The following is a 24,847-nucleotide window of genomic DNA, read 5'->3' on the forward strand; positions in this document are numbered from 1 at the left end:
CCCAACAATGATGGCAGAGGGAGGAGGAGAGAGAGACTCCAGTCCTGGACTGGATGGTGCTTCTGCCACTCTTGCCTGGCTGTTTCCTCCTGACAGTGGCCATGATTTTCCATCTGGATGATCAAGTTGGTGGAGTCATTGCAGGGACATTTGGGTGGGTAACGGCTGACATCCAATGAAGCTGGTAGCAGAGTACTCCGAAGCAGGGCTCACAGTGAGAAATGAGGGGTGTCAGATGTCTGGGGGACAGACACCACACCTGCTTGGTGCATTCAGCAATGCCAGAGGATGCCTGGATACACACATTCCTGCTCTCCACCTGTGGAGTCCTCACATCACCTATCTGTCATTTACTACAATGCATCGAGCCCTACTCTATGTCAGGCCTTCTGCTGGGCCCTTCAACACATCTTACCTTTGCCCCCACTACAACTGCCGCGCAAGGGTCATTCCTTCATCTCATAGCTGAGGAAACTGACACCCAAAGAAATGAAATGACTTCCTTCAGCTCACCCGGCTCAATAGTACGAATTCTAACCTCATACTGCCTGGCTCCAACCCTCCCTCCTCTCTGGGGTGTGTCTTTTCTCTGGGTTTCTGAGGTTCCCTGAAATTTTAGGAAAGGAACAGAATTCATTTGCTTTTGCCCTCTCTGGCGATTTTCAGATTTTGTGTCATTAGGAAAACCGGAGCTTAAGCTGCCCTTTGGTAACTGCGTTCACTACTCATAGGGAAAAGCTGCAGGTTTTTCAGGAGGCCTGCCTCATGGCCTGACATGCCTTCCAGGAGCCAGGAAGCAGAAAAGAGCCTCCGACTTCTGCATCACGAGCATCTGGCAGGGTGTGCTCATTAAATATTTGAAAGAAAGAAAGAATGAATGAATGAATGAATGAATGAATGGAGACTTTGCATATCCTCCACTTGAGGACATATCACACCCTGTTATCTTTTGTCTGTCCTGTGTCACCACTCTGATTCCTTGAGAGCAGGAACTGGATCTCTGTCTCTGCATCTCCATAATCTGTCCAAAGCCTGGCATAAGACACGAGCCCCAGGAATATATGATGAAGACGTGAAGACCTAGAATTTATCTCTGGGCTTCGGTAAAACTCTTAGGTCCTGTGAATTTCACACCCAACCAAATGGCAGCAGGACCAAGTAGTTTCGATAAGTGGTTTTATTACTGGTTAGATTTTACAAATTCTGATATTCGAACAGACTTCCACCTTAAAATTCTAAAACAACAAAGCGACCGTTGGAGGGGGTTTGATTTTTCCTTTTTTTTTTTTTTTTCTTTTTTTCTTTTTAGGACTATTCAAAGTAACAAACTTTTTTTTGTTGTTTTTTGTTTTTTACATTTTTGCTCTGGTCATAAATATACAGAGAAAAAGAGGGAGAGAAAAATGAACAAGTCATCCAAAGTATGGAGATAAAACAGTATTCCTAAGGCACGTGGCAGTCTTTGAAAATACAGAAGCTCTAGCCAACTTAAATTATTTGTTGTTTTTCCTCGCTCAGTCCACAAAACTGTACAGTGACACAAATGTTGTGTTGCAGGTAGATCTTCCAAGTTGTCGGTCCACACCGCTGCATTAGCTGGGTGCACACTTGTTTTTTTTTTCCTCTGTTTCCAGGCGAGATCCTAAAATGTGGTTAGTTAGTTGCTCAAAGCCTCTATTTTAAAATACACTTGGAATTCAACTAAAGATAATTTCTTTTTTAAAGAAATTGTGGGGTGGGAGGGTGCGAGTCATTAGAAAAGGTTGGTAAGAGTCGTTTGTGAGGGGCTGTGAGGCTCATGGCCCTCCAGGTTGCCAGGCACAGAAGTTAAGACGGACGTCACAGTTGGCAGGGTGGGGCTAGTCAAGTCTGTCAGGGTGGTGGGCGTGCTGGAGGGGCTGAGGGAGGCGTTGGAGAGCTCCGAGGCCGGGCCCGATGGCGTCCCTGTCTGCAGGGCCGTGTCTGTCGACTTGTCCACGCCCGTGTTTTCCTGCCGTAAGAGGTTGCGCCTGAACTTGGCTCGGGCGTTCTGGAACCAGACCTGCAGGGGACGACAGGGAAGGACTATTGAGCAGAAGGCAGGCAGAGCATACCCCCGACTGCTTCACTCAGAGCTCTGCTGCCTCTGGGGACACTAATCTGCCTTTTGCGAAGAGGATCCAAAAAGTCAGGTTGGCGATGTTTTGCTTTTTGGGTGTTTTTGTTTTTGTTTCTGTTTGGAGACAGGGTCTGGCTCTGTCTCCCGTACTGAAGTGCAGTGACACAGTCTCAGCTCACTGCAGCTTCAAACTCCCGGGCTCAAACGATCCTCCCGCCTCAGCCTCCCGGGTAGCTGGGCTATACAGGTGAGCATCACCGGCCCCGCTAACTTTTTAATTTATTTTTTGTAGAGACGGGGTCTTGCAACGTTGCCCAGGTTGGTCTCAAACTCCAGGTTTCAAGCGATCCTCCTGCCTCAGCCTCCTAAAGGGTTGGGATTACAAGTGTGAGCCACTGCACCTGACCCATATTTTGCTCTTCATAAAATAAAACAAAAATTTCACTTTATCTAATGGGCTATGGCTAGGCTTCTCTTTCTGATAGGAGGTTCCAGAGCTGAGCTTTACTCCTGAATGTCACAGCCACGAGTCACGTATGGTGGCTGAGCACTTAAAATGGCATTAGACCAAATTCAACCAGTCTGCAGGTGAAAACACACAACCTATCTGGCGGCCGAATATGAAAAAAAAAAAAGCAGGTAGAATATCGCAATAATTTTTATATTGATTACATGTCGAAATGATAATAGTTTGGCTATACTGAGTTAAACAAAATCCATTATTAAAATTAATTTTACTTGTCTCTCTTCATTTCTTCAAGGAGGCTACTAGAACATTTAAAACTTAAAATTAAATGTGTGCCTCGAGTTGCATTTCTATCAGACACAGCAAACACACACACCAGACAAATCTTGATCCTTTTCCTAATGGTTGTTTGAGACATTCCTTTTTTTTTTTTTTTTCTTTTTCCTTTTTTGGCAGTTGCCTTTCAGCAGACAATAAACCCCACAAGTTCTTGTTGGTAAAATGTTTTAAATGTTTCGTGGTCAGTAAGTCTGGGAATGGGATAAAGAACACATGAGAATCAGGCAATAATAATGAGTTACTAAGAGGAAGTGAAAGACACAGAACCTATTCCCCATCATCAGTTGGAGAAGCCACCAGGTATCCTGGGCCACCGGGTCCCAGGTCTCAGGGTGGAGGTGGGTGGAGGTAGGCAGCGTGGGAACAGCAGCCAAATTAAAGCGAGGCCAGGGAAGTGGAAACCCACAGAGTCTCTCTCCTGACCTGCTGCATCCCGTACCGGCTTATGAGGGACGTGCGGCAGGGCTCGGAGCTGGGGCTGAGCTCGGTGCGAAAAGAATGTCAGTGAGAGAACATGGGATTACTTTCATTTTTCCTTGGGCACAGACACACACGCGTCCACTCCCATATCTCTGCACACATGCCTGTATGCATTCAGGAAGACACACTGAAATTCATCTAAGGCCCGGCATGGTGGCTCAAGCCTGTAATCCCAGCACTTTGGGAGGCCGAGGCAGGTGGATCACTTGAGATCAGGAGTTCGAGACCAGCCTGGCCAACATGGTGAAAGCCCATCTCTACTAAAAAATATTAAAAATTAGCTGGGCGTGATGGTGCGCTCCTGTAATCTCAGCTACTTGGGAGGCTGAGACAGAAGAACTGCTTGAACCCGGGAGGCGGAGGATGCAGTGAGCCGAGATCACGCCACTGCACTCCAGCCTGGGCCACAGAGCAAGACTCCATCTCAAAAATAGAAAAAGAAAAAAGAAATTCATCTACACAGCCAGTACCCAAGTACAACCACCCATCTAACAGCACAAACACAGAGAGCCGCTGTACCCAGAGGTCCACGCAGTACTTTGGGAGGGGCTTAGGAAATCCAGGCCACTGTTGAGGGGGGGGTGTTGAACCTTCCAAGGAAAAAGGCCCGAAAGACAGGGCCCCTTCACTTCCCTTTGCGTGAGGAAAACACCCGCCAGAAGCCTCCCCATAAAACAAAGGGCCTCAGGGCACTCTGCAGATTCTGGGGTGTCCAGTTGCGCATTTCCAGATGTCCTGCATCTGCCTTGTCTTCCCAGTGTCTCTGGCAGGAGAGGGAGGGCTGACTCCTGGCCCCACCCACCCCTTGGGACCACCCTGGCTGCAGGGGCCTGTGGCCTCCAATCCCCGTTTCTGGTGGCCTAACACAATTTGGGCTCAATTAAAAGCACATCCACGAGAATCTTGGAGTAAAGTGGGAGATCCAGACCCTGTGAAGTGGCGAAGCCAAGCTCCCTCCTCAGCGCTGGATCTTCCCAGGAAGAAGGCACATTTTCCCTGGCTCTCTGCCCAAAGAAAGCCCGTCACCCCTTCTGGGGGCTGGCAAGTAAGTACAGTGCTTCTCAGACCACCCTCGACATGCTCTCCCTGGGGTCGGGGGATCCTTCCCTTTCCCGGCCAGCAGAAATCTATAGGGGAGAGACTGTGTCCTGGTGGCCTAAGGAATAGCTGATGAAGAAAATGGATGGGGAAAGCTCCCAGAGGCTCTCAGAGGGAGGAAGTGACTTCCCCAGAGTCATGCTTTGTGCCGCCGCTTTGCCACTGTCCTGGCCTGTGTGCGTGTGACCCGTGAGCAGCCTGTGCTCTGTGCGTCTGACTCTCTGAGCAGTAGCTGGAGCGGGGAGCCTGGGTCGAGGGTGGAGGGTGCTTTGCTGCATGCTCATTTGCTCATCCATCCGGGGCTGCAAGACCTCAGGCAGGGCTGGACCCGGTTGGTTGCTGGCTGTTTGCTATTTCTCAGGCTGTTGCCCCTAACAGTGGGCTTGTAAACAATGACACCATCGTCCACAACTGCCTTCTCTGCTTTCCAGAGCTGAGGCGCTGGGAATCTGGTGGACGAAAATTCAACAACTTGATTAAAAGCCAGTCTGCTCTGGGGTTGTGTGGGGTTTGTTCTTCGTGTTAAGGCAGGGCTTCACTAGAATTCTCTCCCAGGTATTTCAAAAAGCCCACTCCTGAGAGGTGGATGGGGGCAGGGACCCTGTCTATGCTATCTTCATATCCCCCGGCACATGGCAGACACTGGCAGGGATTAAGAATCAGTAATATGTAGTCATAGGAATGGCTGACATGTATGTACCTTTTACTACGTGCCAGGCCCCATGCCACCATCCAGCATGCACTGTGACAGGTTATTCCCATGAAAAGCCAAGTAGGTGGGTTTGATTATTATTATTCTCATTTTATAGATTTATTTATTTACTATTATTATTATTATTATTGTTTGAGACAGAGTCTTGCTCTGTCACCCAGGCTGGAGTGCAGTGGCGCGATCTCGGCTCATTTCAACCTCTGCCTCCCAGGTTCAAGTGATTCTCTCCTGCCTCAGTCTCCCGAGTGGCTGGGATTACAGGTGCCCGCCACCACACCTGACTAATTTTGTTTTTTCTTTTTTCTTTTTTTTTTTTTTTTGAGATGGAGTCTTGCTCTGTCATCCCCAAGCTGGAGTGCAGTGGTGTGATCTCGGCTCACTGCAATCTCCACCTCCCGAGTTCAAGCGATTCTCCTGCCTCAGCCTCCCAAGTAGCTGGGATTACAGGCACCTGCCACCATGCCCGGCTAACTTTTTGTATTTTAAGTAGAGACGGAGTTTCACCATGTTAGCCAGGCTGGTCTCAAACTCCTGACCTCAGGTGATCCGCCCAGCTCGGCCTCCCAAAGTTCTGGGATTATAGGCGTGAGCCACCGCGCCTGCCCTCACTGTATAGATTTAAAAACCAGAGAGGGTCAGAGTGGTGAAGTCACTTGCCAAAGGTCACACAAAGGGCAACCTGAGACTTAGGACCATTTGCCCTAAAAGAGTCCATGCTCTCCCTGCCACATGGTCCTGACGGAGGTAGCAAGCCCGTAAATGAGTGAATAAATGAATGAATAAACAGAGAAGCAACTATGGTGCAGTGGAAAGAGCAGCTTCCAGTCCTGGGACTGCCACGTGACCTCGGGTTTGTCCCTCACCTCTGGACCTGCCTCAGTTTCCTCACTTGTACAACAAGAGGGTTAGATCACATCATATGGCTCTCAGGGTTCTGACCAGCTGGGATTCTTAGGCAGCCACAAGCAACAGGGTGCGATCTGCCCCACCCACCCATCTTCTGAAACTGACAGGCCTCTCTTTTCACATGCCTCAAGTTCTCTGGACTGTGTGTCTGGGACAACAAGGCCAAGTTCACACAGAGAATCATCAGGACACAACTAACACCAGGCCAGGGGTGCCCGAGCCTGGTGCACAGTAGACCTCCAATAAGTCCTGGGTAGATGAAGAAGCACATGTTGCTTCTTGCCCCCTTCCCAGGCACTACCTGGCCATGCAAGCTGTGTTTTGCCTCACAAACCTCCTTCCCCAGAATTCTTTCATCAAGAAAGCCAGGAGGGCCAGTGGGAAACCCATTTTGCCCCCAGCAAATCCCCACCTGGGATGCTAAGGAAATCAGCCAAAAGATGAAAGCTTCATGCCCATCATGGCATTTTTAATAACATCAAACTAATGGCTGCATCCAAAGTGTCCACTCAGATGCGGCAAGTGGGAGTCATGACACAGCCACTCCAAGATACCACAGGGGAAATGTCTTGTGATGGCTGTTAGGTGAAAAAAAAGGATAAAAAAATTATGTCCTCTGGTATTGTCCCTTCATAAAGAAAATAATAATGATGAATACTATTCCCCATGAAGTACCAGACATCTTTTTTTTTTTTTTTTTTTTTTTTTTTTGAGATGAAGTCTCGCTCTGTCGCCCAGGCTGGAGTACAGTACGATCTCAGCTCACTGCAACCTTTGCCTCCCAGGTTCAACCTATTCTCCTGCCTCAGCCTCCCAAGTCGGTGGGAATACAGGCATGAGCCACCATGCCCGGCTAATTTTTTACATTTTTTAGTAGAGACAGGTTTCACTGTATTAGCCAGGATGGTCTCCATCCCCTGACCTTGTGATCTGCCCACCTTGGCCTCCCAAAGTGCTAGGATTACAGGTGTGAGCCACCGCACCCGGCCTTTTTATTTTTTTCCCCCAGACAGAGTCTAGCTCTGTTGCCCAGGCCAGAGTTCGATGGCACGATCTACCTCACTGCAACCTCCCTCTCCCGAGCTCAAGTGATTCTCCTGCCTCAGCCTCCTGAGTAGCTGGGATTACAGGCATGTGCCACCACATCCGGATAATTTTTGTATTTTTAGCAGAGGTGGGGTTTCTCCATGTTGGCCAGGCTGGTCTCGAACTCCTGACCTCAAGTGATCCACCTGCCTTAGCCTCTCAAAGTGCTGGGATTACAGGCGTGAGCCACCGCGCCTGGCCTCTTTCCTTTTCTTTTTTTGAGACAGGGTCTCACTCTGTTGCCCAGGCTGGAGTGCAGTGTGGTGCGATTAAAGCTCACTGCAGTCTCCACCTCCTGCCTCAGCTTCCCGAGTAGCTGGGACTATGGGAACATGCCATCACTCCTGGCTAATTCTTATATTTTTTGGTAGAGATGGAATATCACTATGTTGCCCATGCCGGTCTCAAACTCCTGGGCTCAAGCAATCTGCCCACCTCTGTCTCCCAAAGTGCTGGGATTACAGGCGGAAGACACCACACCCAGCCAGCACAGGGCATTTTATAAGCAAAGTCCTAAGTATTTTACACATTAACTCATTTGGTCCTTATAATGACCCTATGAGGTAGATGTGAATATTATTGCCAATTTGCAGGAGTAGAGACTGTGTGCCTCTTACTGCACAGCCAGAATTGAGATGTGAATTCCAACAGACTGGTTCTATGCCCTTAGCCACTACTTAACCTCTAAATTACACACTTTAATTATTGGATTCCTGTGCTCTTAGAAGGGTAAGGCTTTTTTTTTTCTTTTTTTTCCTGTTTTTCCTAGTTTTCTAAACTGTTGGTATGGCAGTTCTAGCATTTTGTAAACTTTTTTTTTTTTTTTTTTTTTTTTTGAGACGGAGTCTTGCTCTGTCGCCCAGGCTGGAGTGCAGTGGCCAGATCTCAGCTTACTGCAAGCTCCGCCTCCCGGGTTTACGCCATTCTCCTGCCTCAGCCTCCCGAGTGGCTGGGACTACAGGCGCCCGTCACCTCGCCCGGCTACTTTTTTGTATTTTTTAGTAGAGACGGGGTTTCACCATGTTAGCCAGGATGGTCTCAATCTCCTGACCTCGTGATCCGCCCGTCTCGGCCTCCCAAAGTGCTGGGATTACAGGCGTGAGCCACCACGCCCGGCATTTTGTAAACTTTTAAAGAAGTTTTCTTTAAAGAACCAAAAGTAATAACCACTGAACTGGACATCAGAAACCCTTGGTTCCAGTCCCAGGCCTATAACCACTTTGCTGTGGTTCTTGGGAGAGTCACTCCACCTTTCCGATTCTTGATTTCCTCTCCTTTGAAATGAGAGGTTCAGGCCAAATCGTCTGTGAAACTCCATACAGCTTAGGCCATCCAGGACTAGATTGGACACTCATCACTGACCTGGGTGATGGACAGGCAAGAAAAAGATGACTTTACAGGTGGGGAAATGGAGGTTCAAAGTAATGAAGTGACTTGCCCTGATATAAACCACACCTCCTCCTCAGGGAAGCCTTCCCTGGCTACCTCCTTCAGCAGGTCAGGTCTCTCGTACCCTTGCATTTTTCCTACCTAGCACGTCCACCATTTTATTTCTTTTCAAGAGTTAAATAAGAATTCTATGGCCAAATAAAATTTGGGAAATGTTAGATTAGACAAAGTTGAGTCTGTTCCAGATTTCTCAATGCCTGTATTAATGCTAACATGCTCTGATCTCCAAGAGAAAGACATAGTCAACCTTGAGCCTTTCCCAAACCTATATGATCTTAGAATCATTTAAAAGAAAAACACAGAGATTAATCTTAGTACCTTGTCAATTTTTTATCCCACACCTTGCTCCACAATGCCCTCTGGGTGGATGTTCCAATGGGGTCTTGTTCACCATCTTTTTTTTTTTTTTTTTTTTTTTGACAGAGTCTTGCTCTGTCACCCCCAGTTGGAGTGCAGTGGTGCAATCTCGGCTCACTGCAACCTCTACCTCCTGGGGTCAAGCGATCCTACTGCCTCAGCCTCCCAAGTAGCTGGGATTACAGGCACGTGCCACTGTGCCCAGCTAATTTTTGTATTTTTAGTAGAGATGGGTTTTACCATGTTGGCCAGGCTGGTCTTGAACTCCCGACCTCAAGTGATCCACCTGCCTTGGCCTCCCAAAGTAATGGGATGACAGGCGTGAGCCACCATGCCCGGCCAGTCTTGTTCATTGTCTTGTTCCCCGCTGAATCCTCAGTGCCTCCAGCCTGCCTGGCACATGGCAGTCAATATATCTGTCAAACAGGTGAGTGGCCAGAGGAAAGCTAGAGTTCTCACCTTCTAAATTCTCACACAGGTTAATTATAACTAACTAGTCACCTGAAAGATGCTATTTATTTATTTATCTTAGAGACAGAGTCTTGCTCTGTTGCCCAGGCTGGAGTGCAGTGGCACAATCTCAGCTTACTGCAACCTCCACTTCCCGGGTTGTTCAAGTGATTCTCCTGCTTCAGCCTCCTGAGTAGCTAGGACTACAGGTGTGTGCCACCACGCCTGGCTAATTTTTGTGTTTTTAGTAGGGAACGGGGTTTCACCATGTTGGCCAGGCTGGTCTCGAACGCCTGAACTCAAGTGATATGCCAACTTCAGCCTCCCAAAGTACTAGGATTACAGGCGTGAGCCACCGCACCCAGCATGAAAGATGGCTTTTGGTGCCATCTTAAACTGTTGGTGGTTAAAATGTATTTTCTTCCAAAGGCATACCAGGGAACCCCTACGGAGACCTCCACCCACCCAAATCAATCAGCTCATCACCCGCTTCCCCAAGCTTAGGGCATCTTAATATTCTGCCTCCCTGGCCCTTCCACAGGAAGGAAGAAAAGCAACGCAGAGCGACTTCTATGTGGTGAGAAATGATCTCCATACATTTGTTAGGCTTAAAGTCTTATAGGACCTCCGTCTAAGTGGACATTCTGTCTCCTAGTCACCTCGCCCACTGATAGTGAGTATTGTGGCTGCCATGCTGCTGCTGATGGCAAATGTGAGCACCTTTTATGTGATGAGCACGTTACTAGAGGTTTCTGCTTCCCTACCAAGACATGGCATCTGTGACCTACGCCTTCCCTCCTCTCCCACTGTTCTGCTGCACTCTGCAGCCAGATCCAATAGGAGAAAAGTCACAATCCCTCCATGTGCAATATTGGAAAGAGCTTGGGAATCAGACCAATCTGAACTTGACTCCTGGCTTCATGACTGACTAGCTGTGAGACTTAGGGCCAGGGTTCTAGACTCTCAGAACCTCAGTTTCATCATCTCCAAAATGAAGATAATCACATTTTTAAAATGTGTGCAAAGAGGGTTGCAGACTGAACTGTACCGTGTACAGGAGCGCACGAGACTGAACTGTACTGCGTAATGAGTGAATGAGATCAGCATGCCTGGGTCCTGACTCTATACTCTGCAAATTACACAGTACGTCATCTTATTTACTCTGTGCAACCACCAGTAAGGTATCCTTCTCATCCCCATTTCAAAGATAAGGAATCAGGTTCAGAGAGGATTAAAACCAGTCTGTTACCTTTCAAAGCCATACTACCAACTGCCTCACCTAAAACTGCTCCCATCCCATGTTCCCCAGATTCCCCGTCAGCAGTCGGGGCACCTGAGGGCAAGCCCTACCCTGCCAATGCCTGGCTCCTGTAATCAGCAGCAAATCACCTCATCTTACTAGGTCTTAAGCTTCTCATCTGTAAAATGGGCAGAAAAATCTTAAGGTAAGGTAGACACGTGACTGGAAAGATAATGCTTTGTAAACTGCTGCATCACCATGTGCAATAAGGAATATTTGGGATTTATGCAAATGTGGTCTGGGAAAAACGGAGAACAGTGCTACACATATGCCTCACCCCCAATATACAGACCCTAAATGAAACTCACACTCAGACAGTCATTGCCAGATTGGCTCAAAGAAGAAAGAACTATGTCCATTGATCAGGCAGGCCTGGATTTTGATCCAGCTCTGCAGGTAACTAGCAAAGTGTGATTTGGGGCAAGTGGAGATCATTTGGGCCTCCACGTTCTCATCTGGATGGTGGGGGAAGAGGGATCATGATGCCTGGCACACAGCGTAGTTGGTCCTTCCTCTGGGCTCCCTCAGTAGGTGCCCCAACAGATCACACCATGAGGAAACTGTACATGGGTCTGTCTCTATACCTAACAGGTGAATTTCCTCAGGGCCAGGACCATGGTTTGTTCGTCTCTGTGTTCCCAGGGCCTGGTGCCAATACATATTTCATCAGATGAAAGAATAAGAGGTACCTCTCCTGGAAATCTGATTTGTTCCTAAGTCAGGTGACCAAGCCTCCTGCCTCCCCAGGGCCAACAAAGACTGGCTCTCACTGGAGATTCTGATTCAACTATGGGTACTTACTCTTCATTTCATTTAATCTGAATAACCGAGAGAGGTGTGCGCCCTAATGGTGCCCTTTCTACAGATAAGAAATCTATGGCTCAGAGAGGGTAACTAATTTGTCCAAGACACACAGCCAGAGAACCCAGCCCAGGTCTTCCTGAACCCGGTTCCATCCCCAGCTCAGGCATTAATTCGTAGAACTGCCCTCCCTCTCCTGGCGCCACTCCATAGAGCAAGCTTGTCTATGCCCAGGAGGGCTTTGAATGTGGCCCGACACAAATTCGTAAACTTTCTTAAAATATTATTATTATTATTATTATTATTATTATTATTTTAGCTCAACAACTATCGTTCATGTTAGTGTATTTTATGTGTGGCCCAGAACAATTCTTCTTCTTCCAACGTGGCCCAGGGAAGCCAAAAGATTGGACACCCCTGCCACAGAGCAACTGGATTGGGGAAGGACGAAGGGTCTTACTAACCAGAGAAAAGGCAGCGCAACCCCAAGTCCTCAGTCCGAACTCACCCACGGCTGAAGGGAGGGGGCGCCAAAGAGGGTCCTTGACCTAACCCCAAGAAGGCAAAGAACGAAGGAAACAGACGAGAGAGACCTGCTACCCCAGCGAGTGTAGCCATGTCCTCCATTTCACCAGGAGCCCAGGCCAGTGGGACTCGAAAGCAAAACGGACCCTGAGGGAGGGGCGGGCCCAGAGAGGCGCATCAGCATCCCATTGGCCGGCGCTCCCTCCCTCTGCTACGTCACTCAGTCCTCCCTCGCGGGAAGCCCGTCGCCCGCTCCCCGTGGGCAGCGCTGCGCAAGGGGGCGCCTCGGCAGCCTAGGGGCCCCAACTCCTGGCTCCCCCCGCAGCTGCAGCTGCGGTTGCGCCGCGTCACAGCCTCAACCGGCCCCATAAAAGGCCTTTTTTTCTTTTTTAATTTTTTTTAAGTTTCTGACAAACTCACAAGAACTGTCTTAGAACGGCTGCGCAGCCCTCCATCTTCGTCATCCCCCCTCTGTCACCTCCCAGCCCTCAATCCCAGAGACCTGGGGCTGGAGGGTGGGTCAGACTGGCCTGGACTCGAATCCCACCACCTTCCCTCCTGTTGTGAGACTGTCCGGTTACTTCCTCCCTCGGTTTTCTACCCTCAAAATGTGTGTCGCTGGCACTATAACCACACGTTCTGAAGAATAAATTGGTTAAACTTGCTATAAAGGGAGGAGGCATTGTCTTGCCTTCTCTTTGTACGAATGGGGAAACTGAGGTCCAGCTACCAGAATAATTGCTCATACTAGTGAATTCATACCAGCTAATGAATCTAGTTAATGCTATTATTGGCTACCATCCACTGAGCAAGCGTCAGGTCGCACCACAGGCACGTCATTTCAGTGGCTCCTTGGACAACTCCGCTGCATAATTTATTGTATCCATTTCATGTATGAGGAAACAGGCTACAAAAAGTCAAGTGACTTGCCTAAGGCCCTAAAATGAGTAAAAGGAGGAGCTGACGGTTTGAGGTGTGGCTCACGACTCTGCCACAACTTTGGGTCATGCAGAAGCCTGAGACCTCCTCCTGTGCCTCCAGACTAGGGTTCTTAACATCTCTGAGGGTGTGGAAATCTGGTGAAAGTTCTGGATCTTCTCTATTAAGAAGTTACCCACACATGTAAGTGCAGTTCTGCTCAGTTTCACAGGCACCCAGCCACTCCCCACCCCACCATGTCCTCTGGGCAGCCCCACCCCCACCTGCCCACCCGCGGAATCTGCCCACATACATCCCCACCACCAAACCTTGCTTCCAGGAGAGTCTGGGAGGCAGAAGATAAATCTAGAGAGATGCCTGAAGGAAGAGAGAGGGGGGAGTGAGACAGAGGCAGACAGCAAGAGAAGAGAAACTAGAGTGGGTGAGAAGCAAGAAGCAGGAGCTAACGATAGTCACCTTGGGTGGACGTCCTGGGATGGGGTGGGGCGGCCTCTAGATTTATCTGAAATGTTTGAATCTTTTATGACATGAACATGTGTAAAATGAGTGTCACTTGAATAACAAACAGAAACTAAGAATGGTCTACAAGAAAGAAAAGAGACCGAGTATGGAGACAAAGAGGATGGAGCCATACACAAACAGAAAAACAGAGAGGTAAAAACTGAAAAAGAGAAAAGCCAAAGTAAGGAAGAAAGACTGAAATACAGATAGAAAGAGGCTGGAGAGGTGAAGAAAGAGAATGAGGAAGATAAACACACAGAGAAGCAGACACATGGTGCAAGGTCCTTCCGAGGCCCACGGCGGGGGGTGCAGGGTTCCACCCCGGTCCCCGGTGGTCACAGATGCCCCCACCCCTGGCCCTGGCTGACCTGGAGGACCCGCTTGGTGAGGCCCGTCTTTTGCGCGAGCTGCTTCAAGTCCTTGGCGTCGGGGTTGTGGTTAATGGCAAAGTAAGACTTCATGGTCCGAAGCTGGTGGTGTTTGAAGGACGTGCGCATGCGCTTGGTCTTCTGGCTGCTCGGGTATGGCTGGTCACGGTCCAGGTGCTCTGCGTCGTTTTCGTTGCAGCTTAGCGCTAGGGAGCAGACATAGAGCTGGTGGGTGAACTTCCTGACCCGCCCCCCATGCCAAATCCACCCTCGTCCCACCCGCGGCCAAACATTTCTATCCTTAACCCTGCTGCATGTCTGCGGCACAACGAACTGGGGACATTACCCCCATTTTATAGATGGAGACACTCTGAGGCTCAGAGAGAGTGATCCACCCAGGATCACTCTGCTAGGAACTGCAGCACTGAATCCCGGCTCTGGGAGAATCCAAAAATCATTCTGAGCCATTATGTTATGATAATAAAAACAAAAGTAGCAGCAGCAGCAACAACTGCTATGACTTGCTGATGGCTGAATGAACTCCAGGTGATGTTTTAAAGGGCTTTCCAGGCACATTTTCTTTAGGTACTTAAAACAATCCTAGGAGCACCAGGTAGTTTTTTTCCCATTTTTACAGATGTTGAAACTGAGGCTTAGCAAGGGAAGTCACTTGACTTCTGACACAGCAGGACAAGGTCTCTGGGCCTGCACTCCTCCGGTTTCCCAAGGCACTCTAAGGATGAGTGCTTTCCGCCGTCTCCCCCTACCGTGCCTGGGACTGGCATCTAGAAATTGCTGAGACAGAGACTCACGCTCGTTTTGCCACATCCAAAAGTACTGAAAGACCCCAGGCCTCGGGCACTGGGCCAAAGGTTGGAAACTGCATTTTGCAGTTTAATCCTCATCACTACCCTGTAAGATGGTTTCCCCGTTGAACAAATGGATCAAGTTAGGCTCGGGGAAGTTCAGAGATCTGCGCAGTCCACAGAGAGTGCCGCAGTGGAAGGCGAAGGAAGTCCGAGGCAGAAATAAACATGTAGTAGACACCTGTGGTGTGTGTTTGGCTTTACAAATGTCACTGTACATCACTACCGCTCAGAGAGGTGGCTATTCCCATTTTAGAGATGTGGAAACTAAAGCTAAGGGAAATGAAGCAACTTGCACACAGCCACACCACCGGTAACAGGCTAGATTGATCTTGATGTGTTGAGCCTAGATTGAGCACTGGAGTTCTCCTTGTTTTCTTCCACTACACCACGAAGGGAGGAGGGAGTCTGTCCCTATCCACAAGGGGCCTCATGGGGGCCAGGCTGCCAATGTCTGGCTGGCATTGGGGGTGGGGAATATGGGTAAAACCCTGGGTCTCAGAAAATTGCTCAGCCACTTGGCAGCTGATGGGGACCTGCAGGACCCCTCCCAAGGTCCCCTCCTCACCTCCAGAGCCATGCCACACTTAAGGTCTTGCCTTGGGGCAAGCCTCAAAAGGGGTGTACATTCAGTCCGCCTAAAGTGGGGAACTGAGAAGGTATCTTGTGTCCTTATTACATACCCATAACAGAGCTCTAGATTTAGTAAATGAAAATACAGGCTGCCCAGTTAAATATAAATTTCAGAAAAATAATAAATAATGTTTTAGTATAAGCACGTCCTAAATATTGCAAAGGACATGCCTATACTAAAAATGTACTTGTTGTTTACCTAAAATTCAAATACTACAGGTGACACAGCTATGCTAAAAAATTGTCATTTACCTAAAACTCAAATATTACACGGGACACTTATACTACACATTTCAAATTTATTCGTTATTTTTCCAAAATGCAAATATTGCCAGGAACACTTACACTAAAAATGTATTTGTTATTTACCCAAAATTCAAATTTAACTGGGGATCCTGCATTTTGTCTGGCCACACTACCTCCAAAGAACTTTTACTCTGCGGGTGACCTCCCCCTTCCCCTGCCCAGGTAGGGAACAGTCCCTTGCAGAGAGAATTTGCAAGATACAGGTCTTGCCCCTGCCTTTGGAGCTGTTAGCTAGGGGCTACACCTCCTAGGGGCCTCTTTCCACCCGCACTCAGGAACCCTCACCCCCGGGGCTGCATTCCCACAGAGAGCACGCCCAGAGTGAAGAGCGGGGGGTCCGGCAATTTAAAGGGGATCAGAGGATGCCTCTGAACCTGATCCACCAGAACTGCTTGGAACCCGCTGAGGTGAGCAACCCTTTTCTTTCCCCCAGTCCCCAGCTCCACTGGGGGTGGGGCAGGCCTCCCTACGGGGTATCTTTGGGCCCATCCCTCCACCGAGCCCCCGCCTGGGCCTGGCTGCTGTTAATGAGCTCCGTGGGGACCCCGGCGCCCCCATGGGCCCAAGGGACCTGCCCTGAGTGCCGCCTAGGTGGGGTAGTGGTGTGGGGGAGGGGGACAGAAAGGGCAGAGAAAGGAGAGAAAAGACAAACACAGAAAGGGAGAATGGAGGAAGAGAAAGAGAGAGGGGGTAGGGACGGAAGATGGACAGAGCCAGGAAAAAGAGAGGAGAGACAGAGGAAAAGAAAGCGAAGGAGCCGGGAGAACGGGAGAGCGACAGCTACAAAGACAGCAAGAAATAGACAGTGAGAGCGGAGGGGAAAGCGAGTCCCGGAAACAGGCGCAGCTTGTGGCGAGGGTCCGGTGGCCGAGCTGAATCCCGAGGCTCCAGGAGACCTGGTCCCTGCCGGGGAGGCCTTTTCTGAAGCCGTTACTGGCGGGGGAGTGGTGAAAAGGGGAAAGAAGAGGAGTGGAGAAAAAAGGAAAGGAGTCGGTCCTAAGTAGCGAGGCCGAGGCCGGCCAGAGGCGAGGGCAGGGGGCGGCGGCGGGGGAGGCAGACGTGGGGCCCAGGTTTGGCCGGCGCCCCGAACCCCCTCACTCCCGCCTCCAGTGCCGGGGGCGGGTCGAGATTCCCCAGGATCGGATCCGGGGAGGAGCGAGGGGCCGAGGGGAGGGGGAGGACCCGGGCTTTCTCTCTCCTTTTTTTTTTTTTTTCCTCTCAATTAGGCCGATTCAATGGAGCTAAAGAGCTCGTAAAATCATGAATAATTTACTCGTGATCTGTTATTAACCCATCGGGTTTCGAGCTCTTGTCGCTGGGACTGAACCTGTAATCAAATCTGACTTCGCCTCATTTTACTAAAGACGAGATTGTAGGTTCAATTGTCTAAATAATGGATTGGAATCAAATCAGTAATTACGCCGCCAGGCACACACACACAAAAAGCTGGGGCTGGGGGAGGCCGGGCGTCCGGCCGGTCCGCGCGGGACTCCCGCGGCCGCGGCGCGCAAACCCAGGCGCAAAGTGCGCGGCCCAGGCCCCTCGTCCGCTCCTGCCGCCGTTCCCGCGCCCCCAGCCCGCTGGCATTGCCGCCCGGGGTGGGGGGAGGTTTCCGTTCCACACTGGCCGGGCCTGAGGGGCTGCGGGAAGAGGCCGCTGCAGCCCCGCCCCGGAAGGACTTTCCGACCCCGCGGCCCGCGGCTCTGCTGTAAGCCCAGCGCTGGCCGCCCCGACGGCGCCCCCTCCCCACTAGGCCCCCAGCTCGCCGCCCTTCAGTAAGGTGACGCCGCGCCTTGGAGGGACTGTTCCCAGAGCAAGAGGCTTTGCAAGGGGTCCGCGTGACTGGGCCACTGGATGTGGGACACTGCCACAAACAAGCTCGTGTCCCCGCGGTCGGAACGCTGCACGCACACGCACAAGACCCACGCCCGCACACCGTCCACGATCGCACCCTCCAGGGTCCCCGCTTTCCAGTCCTAACTGCCCCGTGGCCCACACTGCGGCTATTTCTCTCCTGCCAGTGCGGTAGGGGAGAGAAGGGCGGACGCCAGACCTAGGAAGGCTGGGCTGGGCCCCAAGAGGCCGGGGAGGTCCCCCCTTTCCCCAGCGTAGTCCCGTGAGCCCCGAAAGAGTCAGCCGCATAGCCACGGCTGGCGCACCGAATGCCATTTCTCCCAGGACTAGGAGCCCCGGGCAAGGTCGGAGAGGAGGGCACGGAAACAAACAGGGACACACACAGAGACAGAGATAGAGAGAAAGGACGGAGGGAGCGGAAAGGAAAAAAAGAGAGAGGGAGGCCAGAGAGAAAGTGAGATGGCTGAATGGAGGGTGTCTCTTGTAGAGGTTAAACAAGGCTTGAAATTCAGCCTCCAGCCCATCTCGCTGGGGGAAACGGCGGCTGAACAGCAAAAGGCAGAAATAACTCTCTGTACCTTCTACTCTCTTTTTGCACAATCCTAAACCTGGCGCCGAACCTGCGTGCCCAGGAAAACAATACAGCTCCCCAGCCACCAGGTGCCCTGGAGCCGAGCCCCGCGAGGTGCTTCCGAGTGGAAGTTGACCCCACTTGATAAATAGAAGCGGCTTGGTTTGGGGGGAGCCGGTCTGAACTCGGTTTTGTCTTTTTTTTTCGGGGTGGTAGGAGATTAGGGATGGAAGTTCCAGAGAGCCACATCTGTGCTAGTGCCGTCAGCAAATCTTAGATCCGCGCCACCGACCGGCCTACTGCTGCTTCACCATTCACCAAACTGGGGACTGCGTTTTCCTCCCAGTTCCGCACGCAGACACACGCCCCATGATCCTCCAACAAGCGATTTCGTTGGAGCGAACGGGGACACCCCCATCCGCCCCTCATTTCCCTCCATATTCAACTCAGATTCTTTAAGATGAAAATAACTGACTTCTTCCCGCCGTAGCCCCCTCTGGACAGTCTTGGGTTTGTTTTTGTTTTTGTTTTTTCCACTTGTGCATTAACTAAAGGGAAAAGGAGGAAGGACACAAAATCTCCAAATCTAATTCTGTTGCAAACGAAAGAAAGAAAATAATTGCAAATAAACTCTAGTTCGGAAGCCCGGAGAGTCATAAACCTTTCCGGGCCTTGCAGACTTCGGGCAGATGTTGACGGCTCATTTGCCGGGACTCAGAACCTCTGCAGCTGTCCTGAGCAGGGAGGGGCGCGGGAGGGGGCAGAGCTTCTCCGGGAATGGCCTGAGGTTCAAAGATGCCGGAAATCCGAACCGAGCCCCCCACCTCACCCCACCCCACTCCACCCCGGCGCGAGGCCAGGCCTGCTCGGGTCTCGTCCCGCCCGGGCGCCCGCTTCCGAGGGTCGCGGCCCTCACCCCAGCAGGCGCCAGGAAACTCGGAGGAAGGAGCCCGGGAAAACTGAGACCCGGCTTTAAAGGAGGATCAGGCCGAGCAAAAGGACCCGCAGCCTTTGCTTTCCTGAGTTCTTCAAGCCCGAGATCCCCAAGCCTGCCGCCCTTGGGACATTTCACGCCGTCAGGCGGCACACCAGGCCGAGCTCGGCGCCCCTGGTCACAACCAGCCCTCTCTCGGGACCCTCGCCGCCCTGCCTTTTTCCTTCGCCGCCCTGCCTTCGTCGCCGCAGCTCCCCACTCTCAGCCGCGCCAACCCGAAGCCTGTTTGGTGTCAGCGCCGCCTTGCTTTCTCCATCCCTACACTTCCTGCCCAGCAAAGTGGGGCAAAGGCCCAAACCAAAAAGCCATCTCCAAAAAATACAATGTATCAGAGACAAGGCCCTGCACCCGGGGCAGCAAGGGACCACTGCACCCTCTCCTCCCGCTCCAGCCGAGGACGCACAGGCTGGAAGCCCAGGGGGCTAACGTCCCTTCTGCAAGGCCTTCCGGTGCTTAAGGCTCGCTATTTGCCCAGCATACATTCACTCCAGCTCCCGGCCGTCGAGGCCGCGCACTTTCCCCCAACCCTACGGGGGCGTTCCGCGCGCCACGCACTCACCAGCGTTGTAGGCCGCCAGATCTGCACCAGGGCCCGGGCTCTTGCGCTTCCTCGGCCGCCCCTTCTGCACAGTGCCCACACCATTGTAGTAGGGAAGACCCAGAGGGTTGGCCCCTGCTGCGCCTAGCCCCGCGCTCTTGGCTGCCGCGGCTGCAGCGGCCGCCGCTGCCACGTCAGCGTGGTTGAAGTGTGCGGGGTACTCGCCCTGCAGCAGCGCCTCGAAGTGCAAGCGGCAGTAGACCAGGCTGTCCTTCATGCCGAAGTGATCGCCCGTGGTCAGCATCTTGTTACACGTGGTGCACGTGAAGCAGTTGAGGTGATAAACCAAGTCCCGAGCGCGCATCACCATCTCCGAGGCCGAGATGCCCAGGTGGCAGCGGGCGCAGCGCTGCACAGAGAACCGCCTGTAGGGACCATGGAGGGAGGGGCTGTGGGAACACACGGTTGGGTACCCCCCTTTTCCTCCTCCAGGTGCCGCTGCTACTGCGGTGGGCAATCCCCTCCTCAAGATGGACAACCCGGCCTTTATTTGGAGGATGGGGCGGGGGAGAGAGAACTAGATTTTGACCCAGGCCTGGTCCTGCCCTAAAATAGTTTCCCTTGACACACTCATGCCTACAAAGACTTCTACTTCACCCAGAGTCTCCGCAAGCCCTAGGAAAGCCTTTACCTGGGAGTGGAGGGAGACACTTACCACTTATCCCTTTCTCAACCTTTACTCCTCCCTCCAAACCAGCGCCTGGGAATCCTACTGACTTTTGTAATTTGGAAGAAACACAGAGACAGGGAAAGAGAGACAACAGAGAGAATATACATAGATCTTAACCCTAAAACTGGGGAGAAGGAGAAACAGGGAACTTGGAGTCTGCTAGTGATTCTGGTTCTTTGATCTTGGCCAGCTTTCACTCCCATTTTCTCAAAAGACCTGGAAATGCACCCACTCCCACAGCTCTCCTTCCAACTCTGTTTCTGTCCAGCTTGGGCTGCCTAGGTTTAGGGGTGCCTGTTTCTATAACCTCAGATTAACTCAAGAAACTTCAAAGAGAGAGGGGAGCAAGGATCCCAACTCAAGCTTTTTTGTGGTCTGAGCTCCGAGGGGGCGGGCAGCTTCTGCTTTTTTTCGGGTTCTCTTACTTTGTAGACCTTTCCAAGAGCTCCCCAAATTGCTGCTTTAAAAGGTTATCACCCAATTTGTGCTGGCTTGGAGAAGCTGGGGCGGGGCGGGGGGGAGTCCTGAGTAGTGAACCCTCTCCTGGGACTAAAGGGAAAGGAGAGGGCCAAACTGTAAGATTGTGCCTGAAACTGGGGGGAGGGGTCCTGAGGGGCAGTTGGGTGGGGGGCTACCTGTAGTAGTCTTCCTTGCAGTAGATGCTACCGTCTTTGCTGAAACAGGTGAGCTCCGACTCCAGGTTGAGCTTGCACTCGCAGCACTTGAGGCAGCGCATGTGCCACTGCTTGTCCACCGCCAGCAGGTAGTAGCGGTCCGAGATCTTGCCCCCGCAGCCAGCGCACAGCGCTGCGCGGTCACTGCTGATGGACGGCATGGTCTGCGAAGGGAGGGAGGCGGAAGACGGCAGCGCCTGCGTCAGCCAGCGGCCCCTCCGCCGCCGCGAAACTGGCACCCACAGCTCCCTCTGTGGCCTCGGCTAGCCCTGAACGCGGAGGGGGCTGCCAGGGCATGCGGCGGGCTTCCCCCCACCCCAAAAGGCCCATTTTCATTTCTGGGCGGTTTAGAACCCAGGCCCGCCAGCGCAGCCCTAGCCTGCTACCGGCCCAGGCCGGGATCCTGGCCTAAATGGCTCTCCCGCTTACCTCTCTCCCTTCCAGTCCTCCCTGTCCTTTCCCCCAAAATGCTCCGGCTGTGTTTAGGGACCAGGACAGCTACTCCAGTCAAGCCCTCCAAGAGCTTTCCCCAAACTGTTTCTTAAATGAGCCGGGGGGCGGGGGGTAAGGTGACCATTAAGTCACCCTCCACACAGACTCCTCTTTGGAGAGACAGCAGAGTTCCTGGGCCCCAGCTCCAGTGATCCCTGGATCCTTAGGCCAGAGGTTAAGGCCAGGACAAGTCAGCCAACTTCTGGCTCCTCTGCCACACAGGCTGGGGCCCTCTTGGGTTCAGGGATGAGGTGAATGGGGTGCAGGGACACCCTCAAAGTCCCTGGGTGAAGGACAGGTTCAACCCAAATCCTCCCCTATCCAAACTGACCAGCAGAGAAGGTCTAACCGAAGAAGGGCTCGGAGGCTGGGAGGCCACTGGGGCCGCTGGTCCTGCTCCCGAAGCAGAGAAGCTTCTCCCGTGCTCCCCACCTCCGCGGCCTCCTAAAGGTCACTTCTGGGCCCGCTACTTGGGCAGTGTCTGCTCCTCTGGCCCCCAGGGAGGTCTGAGGCGAGGAACTGGCTATTTGGGGCTAGGCCCGCGGAGCCAGGTGTAGAGATCCGAATGGAGTCTCCTTTGGCGAGGGCCAGGCCAGAGCCTGAACTCCCAGCCCTGACCTGGCTAAGTCTGACCAGTCAAAGGTCTGGGGACGCGAACAACGACAAATGTTGGCCCCGAAGGCTTCGGTCTCCGAAACCGCGCAGGGGGTTGAGGGAGATCCCCGATTGCCGGAAAGCCGAGAGCGGCCCAAGCCGGCTGCAGCCCCAGTGCTCCCGGCTGGTTCGCCTTTCCCTGGCGCCGCCCGCGGCGCCGCCAGCAACCGGAGCCGAGAGGTTGAGGAGAGCGCGGGGCTGTCGACCCCGGCGCCCGGCAAGGTGAGAAGGAAGCTGCCCTGGGCCGCGGATGGGACTTCGCTTCCACTTCCGAAGAAACGTTCTCCTCTACCCGCCAGGGCGGAGATTTCGGTTTCAACCTTGTTTCCCTTCTCCGTCCCAGCAGCCGGGTTTCCCCTGAACCGGGAGCCACTGGCCTTGCATTCTGACCGAGGATCCCCAGCACCCAGTCCCGTGCCGCACGAAGGACGCTCCCCAAACTTCGGGGAGCAGAGGCGCTGACTGGCCCGGCCCCATCCCAGCTCTCAACCCCGACCCCACAACCGCGCGCCTACCGTCTCGGTGTCGCCGCGGTCGATGGCGGAGCTGATGGCGGGAGCCTCGCTCTTGGCCCTACGGTCCATCTCGTCGATGACCCCGTGCACCTCGGGGCCCGACAGACTGTGGAACAGCATCGCGGCGGGACCGGCGGGGCCGGGGGCGCGGCTCCTCCGAGGGAGGGCTTCCCCCCCGCCTCAGCTGCCTGGCGCTCCTGGTGCTAACGGGCCCGGTGCATCGCCACCGCGGCCCCGGCCCCGCCCGAGCTCGGCTGCGCCCCCAGGCCGGGCTCCGGGCCCCGGGCGCCCGCGGGGCAGGACGCCTCCAGCCGAGGCGCGGGGGCAGCTACATTGCGGGGCGCCTGGGCGACGGCGCCAAAGCCAGGGTCACAAGGGCACTGGGCAAGCGGGGCGGGGGGAGCAGGAGACTAGGGCAGAGGTCGGCGCCCGCCGCGGGCGCTTTCACGCCGCGGGCATCGCCCGCCCGGCTTCGGCGCCCGGGGCGCAAAGCAGGGGCGCAAACTCTGCCCAAGGCGGCGACGGCTGGGGTCGGGGTTCACCCAGAAGCTGCTAGGTGCCCGCGGCGGCCCAGTTGCCTGGACCCCTCCCCTCCCTGGGGTGCGCCCCCAGCCCAAGGCGACTCTCTTGGGCGCTGAGTCGGCGACTGGAGTAGGGGTTTCTCTGAAGCCTGCGAGCCGAGCCGAGCCACCGGGAGAATTGAAGAGGAGGAGGAAGAGGAGGAGGAGGCGGCGGAGGAGGAGGTGGAGGAGGAGAAAAAAGAGGAGGAGCAGAGTGGGAGGAGGAGCCGCCGGCCGCGGGCCCAGCCGCGCGCAATGCTCTCCAAGCGCGCGCCTAGCCCAGCCCCGGCTCAGCAGTCCGCGCCAGCGCAAGCCTCCGCGCCTTTTCTACAGCCGCGCCTGACATCACGTCCTGCCGCCGTGCCATTGGCCGCTCGGCGCCCCAGGCCCTGGCAGCGCGTGCTCCGGGAAGGCGGGAGACCCCAGAGGGAGGGGAGAGGCAAGAGGAGCAGAGGAGAGTCGAGATGGTGGGAGCTGGTGGGCGAGGCTGGAGGGCGGAGTGGGGGGAAGACAGGGAGGAGGGAGAGCGCGGGGTTTGGAGTTTTTAAGATACGAACAGCTTCCTGCGATATCTTCAGAAAGGAAAATTAAACCCTCTATCCTAAGAAGGCGCAGCAAGGGGATGCTTGTCTCACTGCGGTCTCCCCTCGGCTTGGAGCCGGGCACCCGCCTGGGAGGCCCGGGAAGGCAGGCCTGGGGCAGAGTTGCAAGAGCCTTCGGCCGTTTTCCATCGAGCTCCGCCTTCGGCCCAGGCTCTGCACAGCGGACTGCAGGCGGCCGCGCAAGCCTCCTGGGTATCCGGCTGAGCCTGAGAGGCGAGACCGGCGAGAGCTGTGACTCCAGGGGAGGGGGGCCAGCCAGCATATCCACGCTCCAAGCCCGCTAGGGCCCAGTCTGCAGCCCAGCGTGTAGTTTCTCGCTCTTCCCGTTCTCTCCCCAGCCTGGAAGAGTGGGGGCGAGCATGGCTTTAGGAACTCAGAAAGGCTAGGGTTCGAGTCCTAGCTCTTCCACTTACATGCACTGTAAACTTAGACAGTGACTTCTCCTCCCTTAGCCTGTTTCTGACCTTTATAATAGGAGACAAGAAGCTCTCCTCCGCATGGATGTGTTGAATGAAAGAGACTGTGGATGTAAAATGCCTGGACCATAGTAGGCACTTAGCAAATTATTTCATCACGCCCTCTCCTTTTCCATTAAAAACTTTCTCACTCCAAGATACATTCAATATCAGTGAGGTTCTTAAAAACCACAGGCCCATTCTCTGCCCACTGGGCACACCTTGTCTCAGACCCCGCTGATGGCGCCAGTCCTCCTTATCCGCCTGGCTGCACCACCTCACCAGGGGCCAACAACCTAGCGTGCTAGGTAAATCCCAACTGCCACCCCCAGCCTCCAGGCTTCATGCTCACCCTAGAGTCTCCTGGGGACTGGAGGGAAATGCCCAGGTGTCTGGTGGGGAGGGATTTAGGAAATAAAATGATTGTAGACAAAAACTGAATAAACACGTCAGTTACAGAGTCCCATCTGGGTCTGCTTCGGAAGCAGGTTTGGCTCTGTCTAATAGGGACAAGGCGGGTGTCAGTCT

General features: G+C 53.2%; 2 protein-coding genes across 2 annotated transcripts in view; both read right to left on the minus strand.

The window, feature by feature from the left end:
- The window catches only part of NEK6 (NIMA related kinase 6), a 984,684-nt gene that overhangs the window by 326,967 nt on the left and 632,870 nt on the right, over positions 1 to 24,847 (minus strand). The gene's annotated exons all lie outside the window — the stretch shown is intronic.
- Positions 1,160 to 23,558, minus strand: LHX2 (LIM homeobox 2). Its single transcript, XM_050760616.1, has 5 exons — positions 22,703 to 23,558; positions 21,003 to 21,205; positions 19,659 to 20,062; positions 13,876 to 14,081; positions 1,160 to 2,041 (listed from the first exon to the last, which is right to left on the minus strand). Exons 1-5 carry the CDS (start codon positions 22,820 to 22,822, stop codon positions 1,754 to 1,756), a joined length of 1,221 nt encoding a protein of 406 aa, XP_050616573.1. The 5' UTR covers positions 22,823 to 23,558; the 3' UTR covers positions 1,160 to 1,753.

This window comes from Macaca thibetana, chromosome 15 (genome assembly GCF_024542745.1).
Source record: "Macaca thibetana thibetana isolate TM-01 chromosome 15, ASM2454274v1, whole genome shotgun sequence".
Lineage (NCBI taxonomy): Eukaryota > Metazoa > Chordata > Mammalia > Primates > Cercopithecidae > Macaca > Macaca thibetana.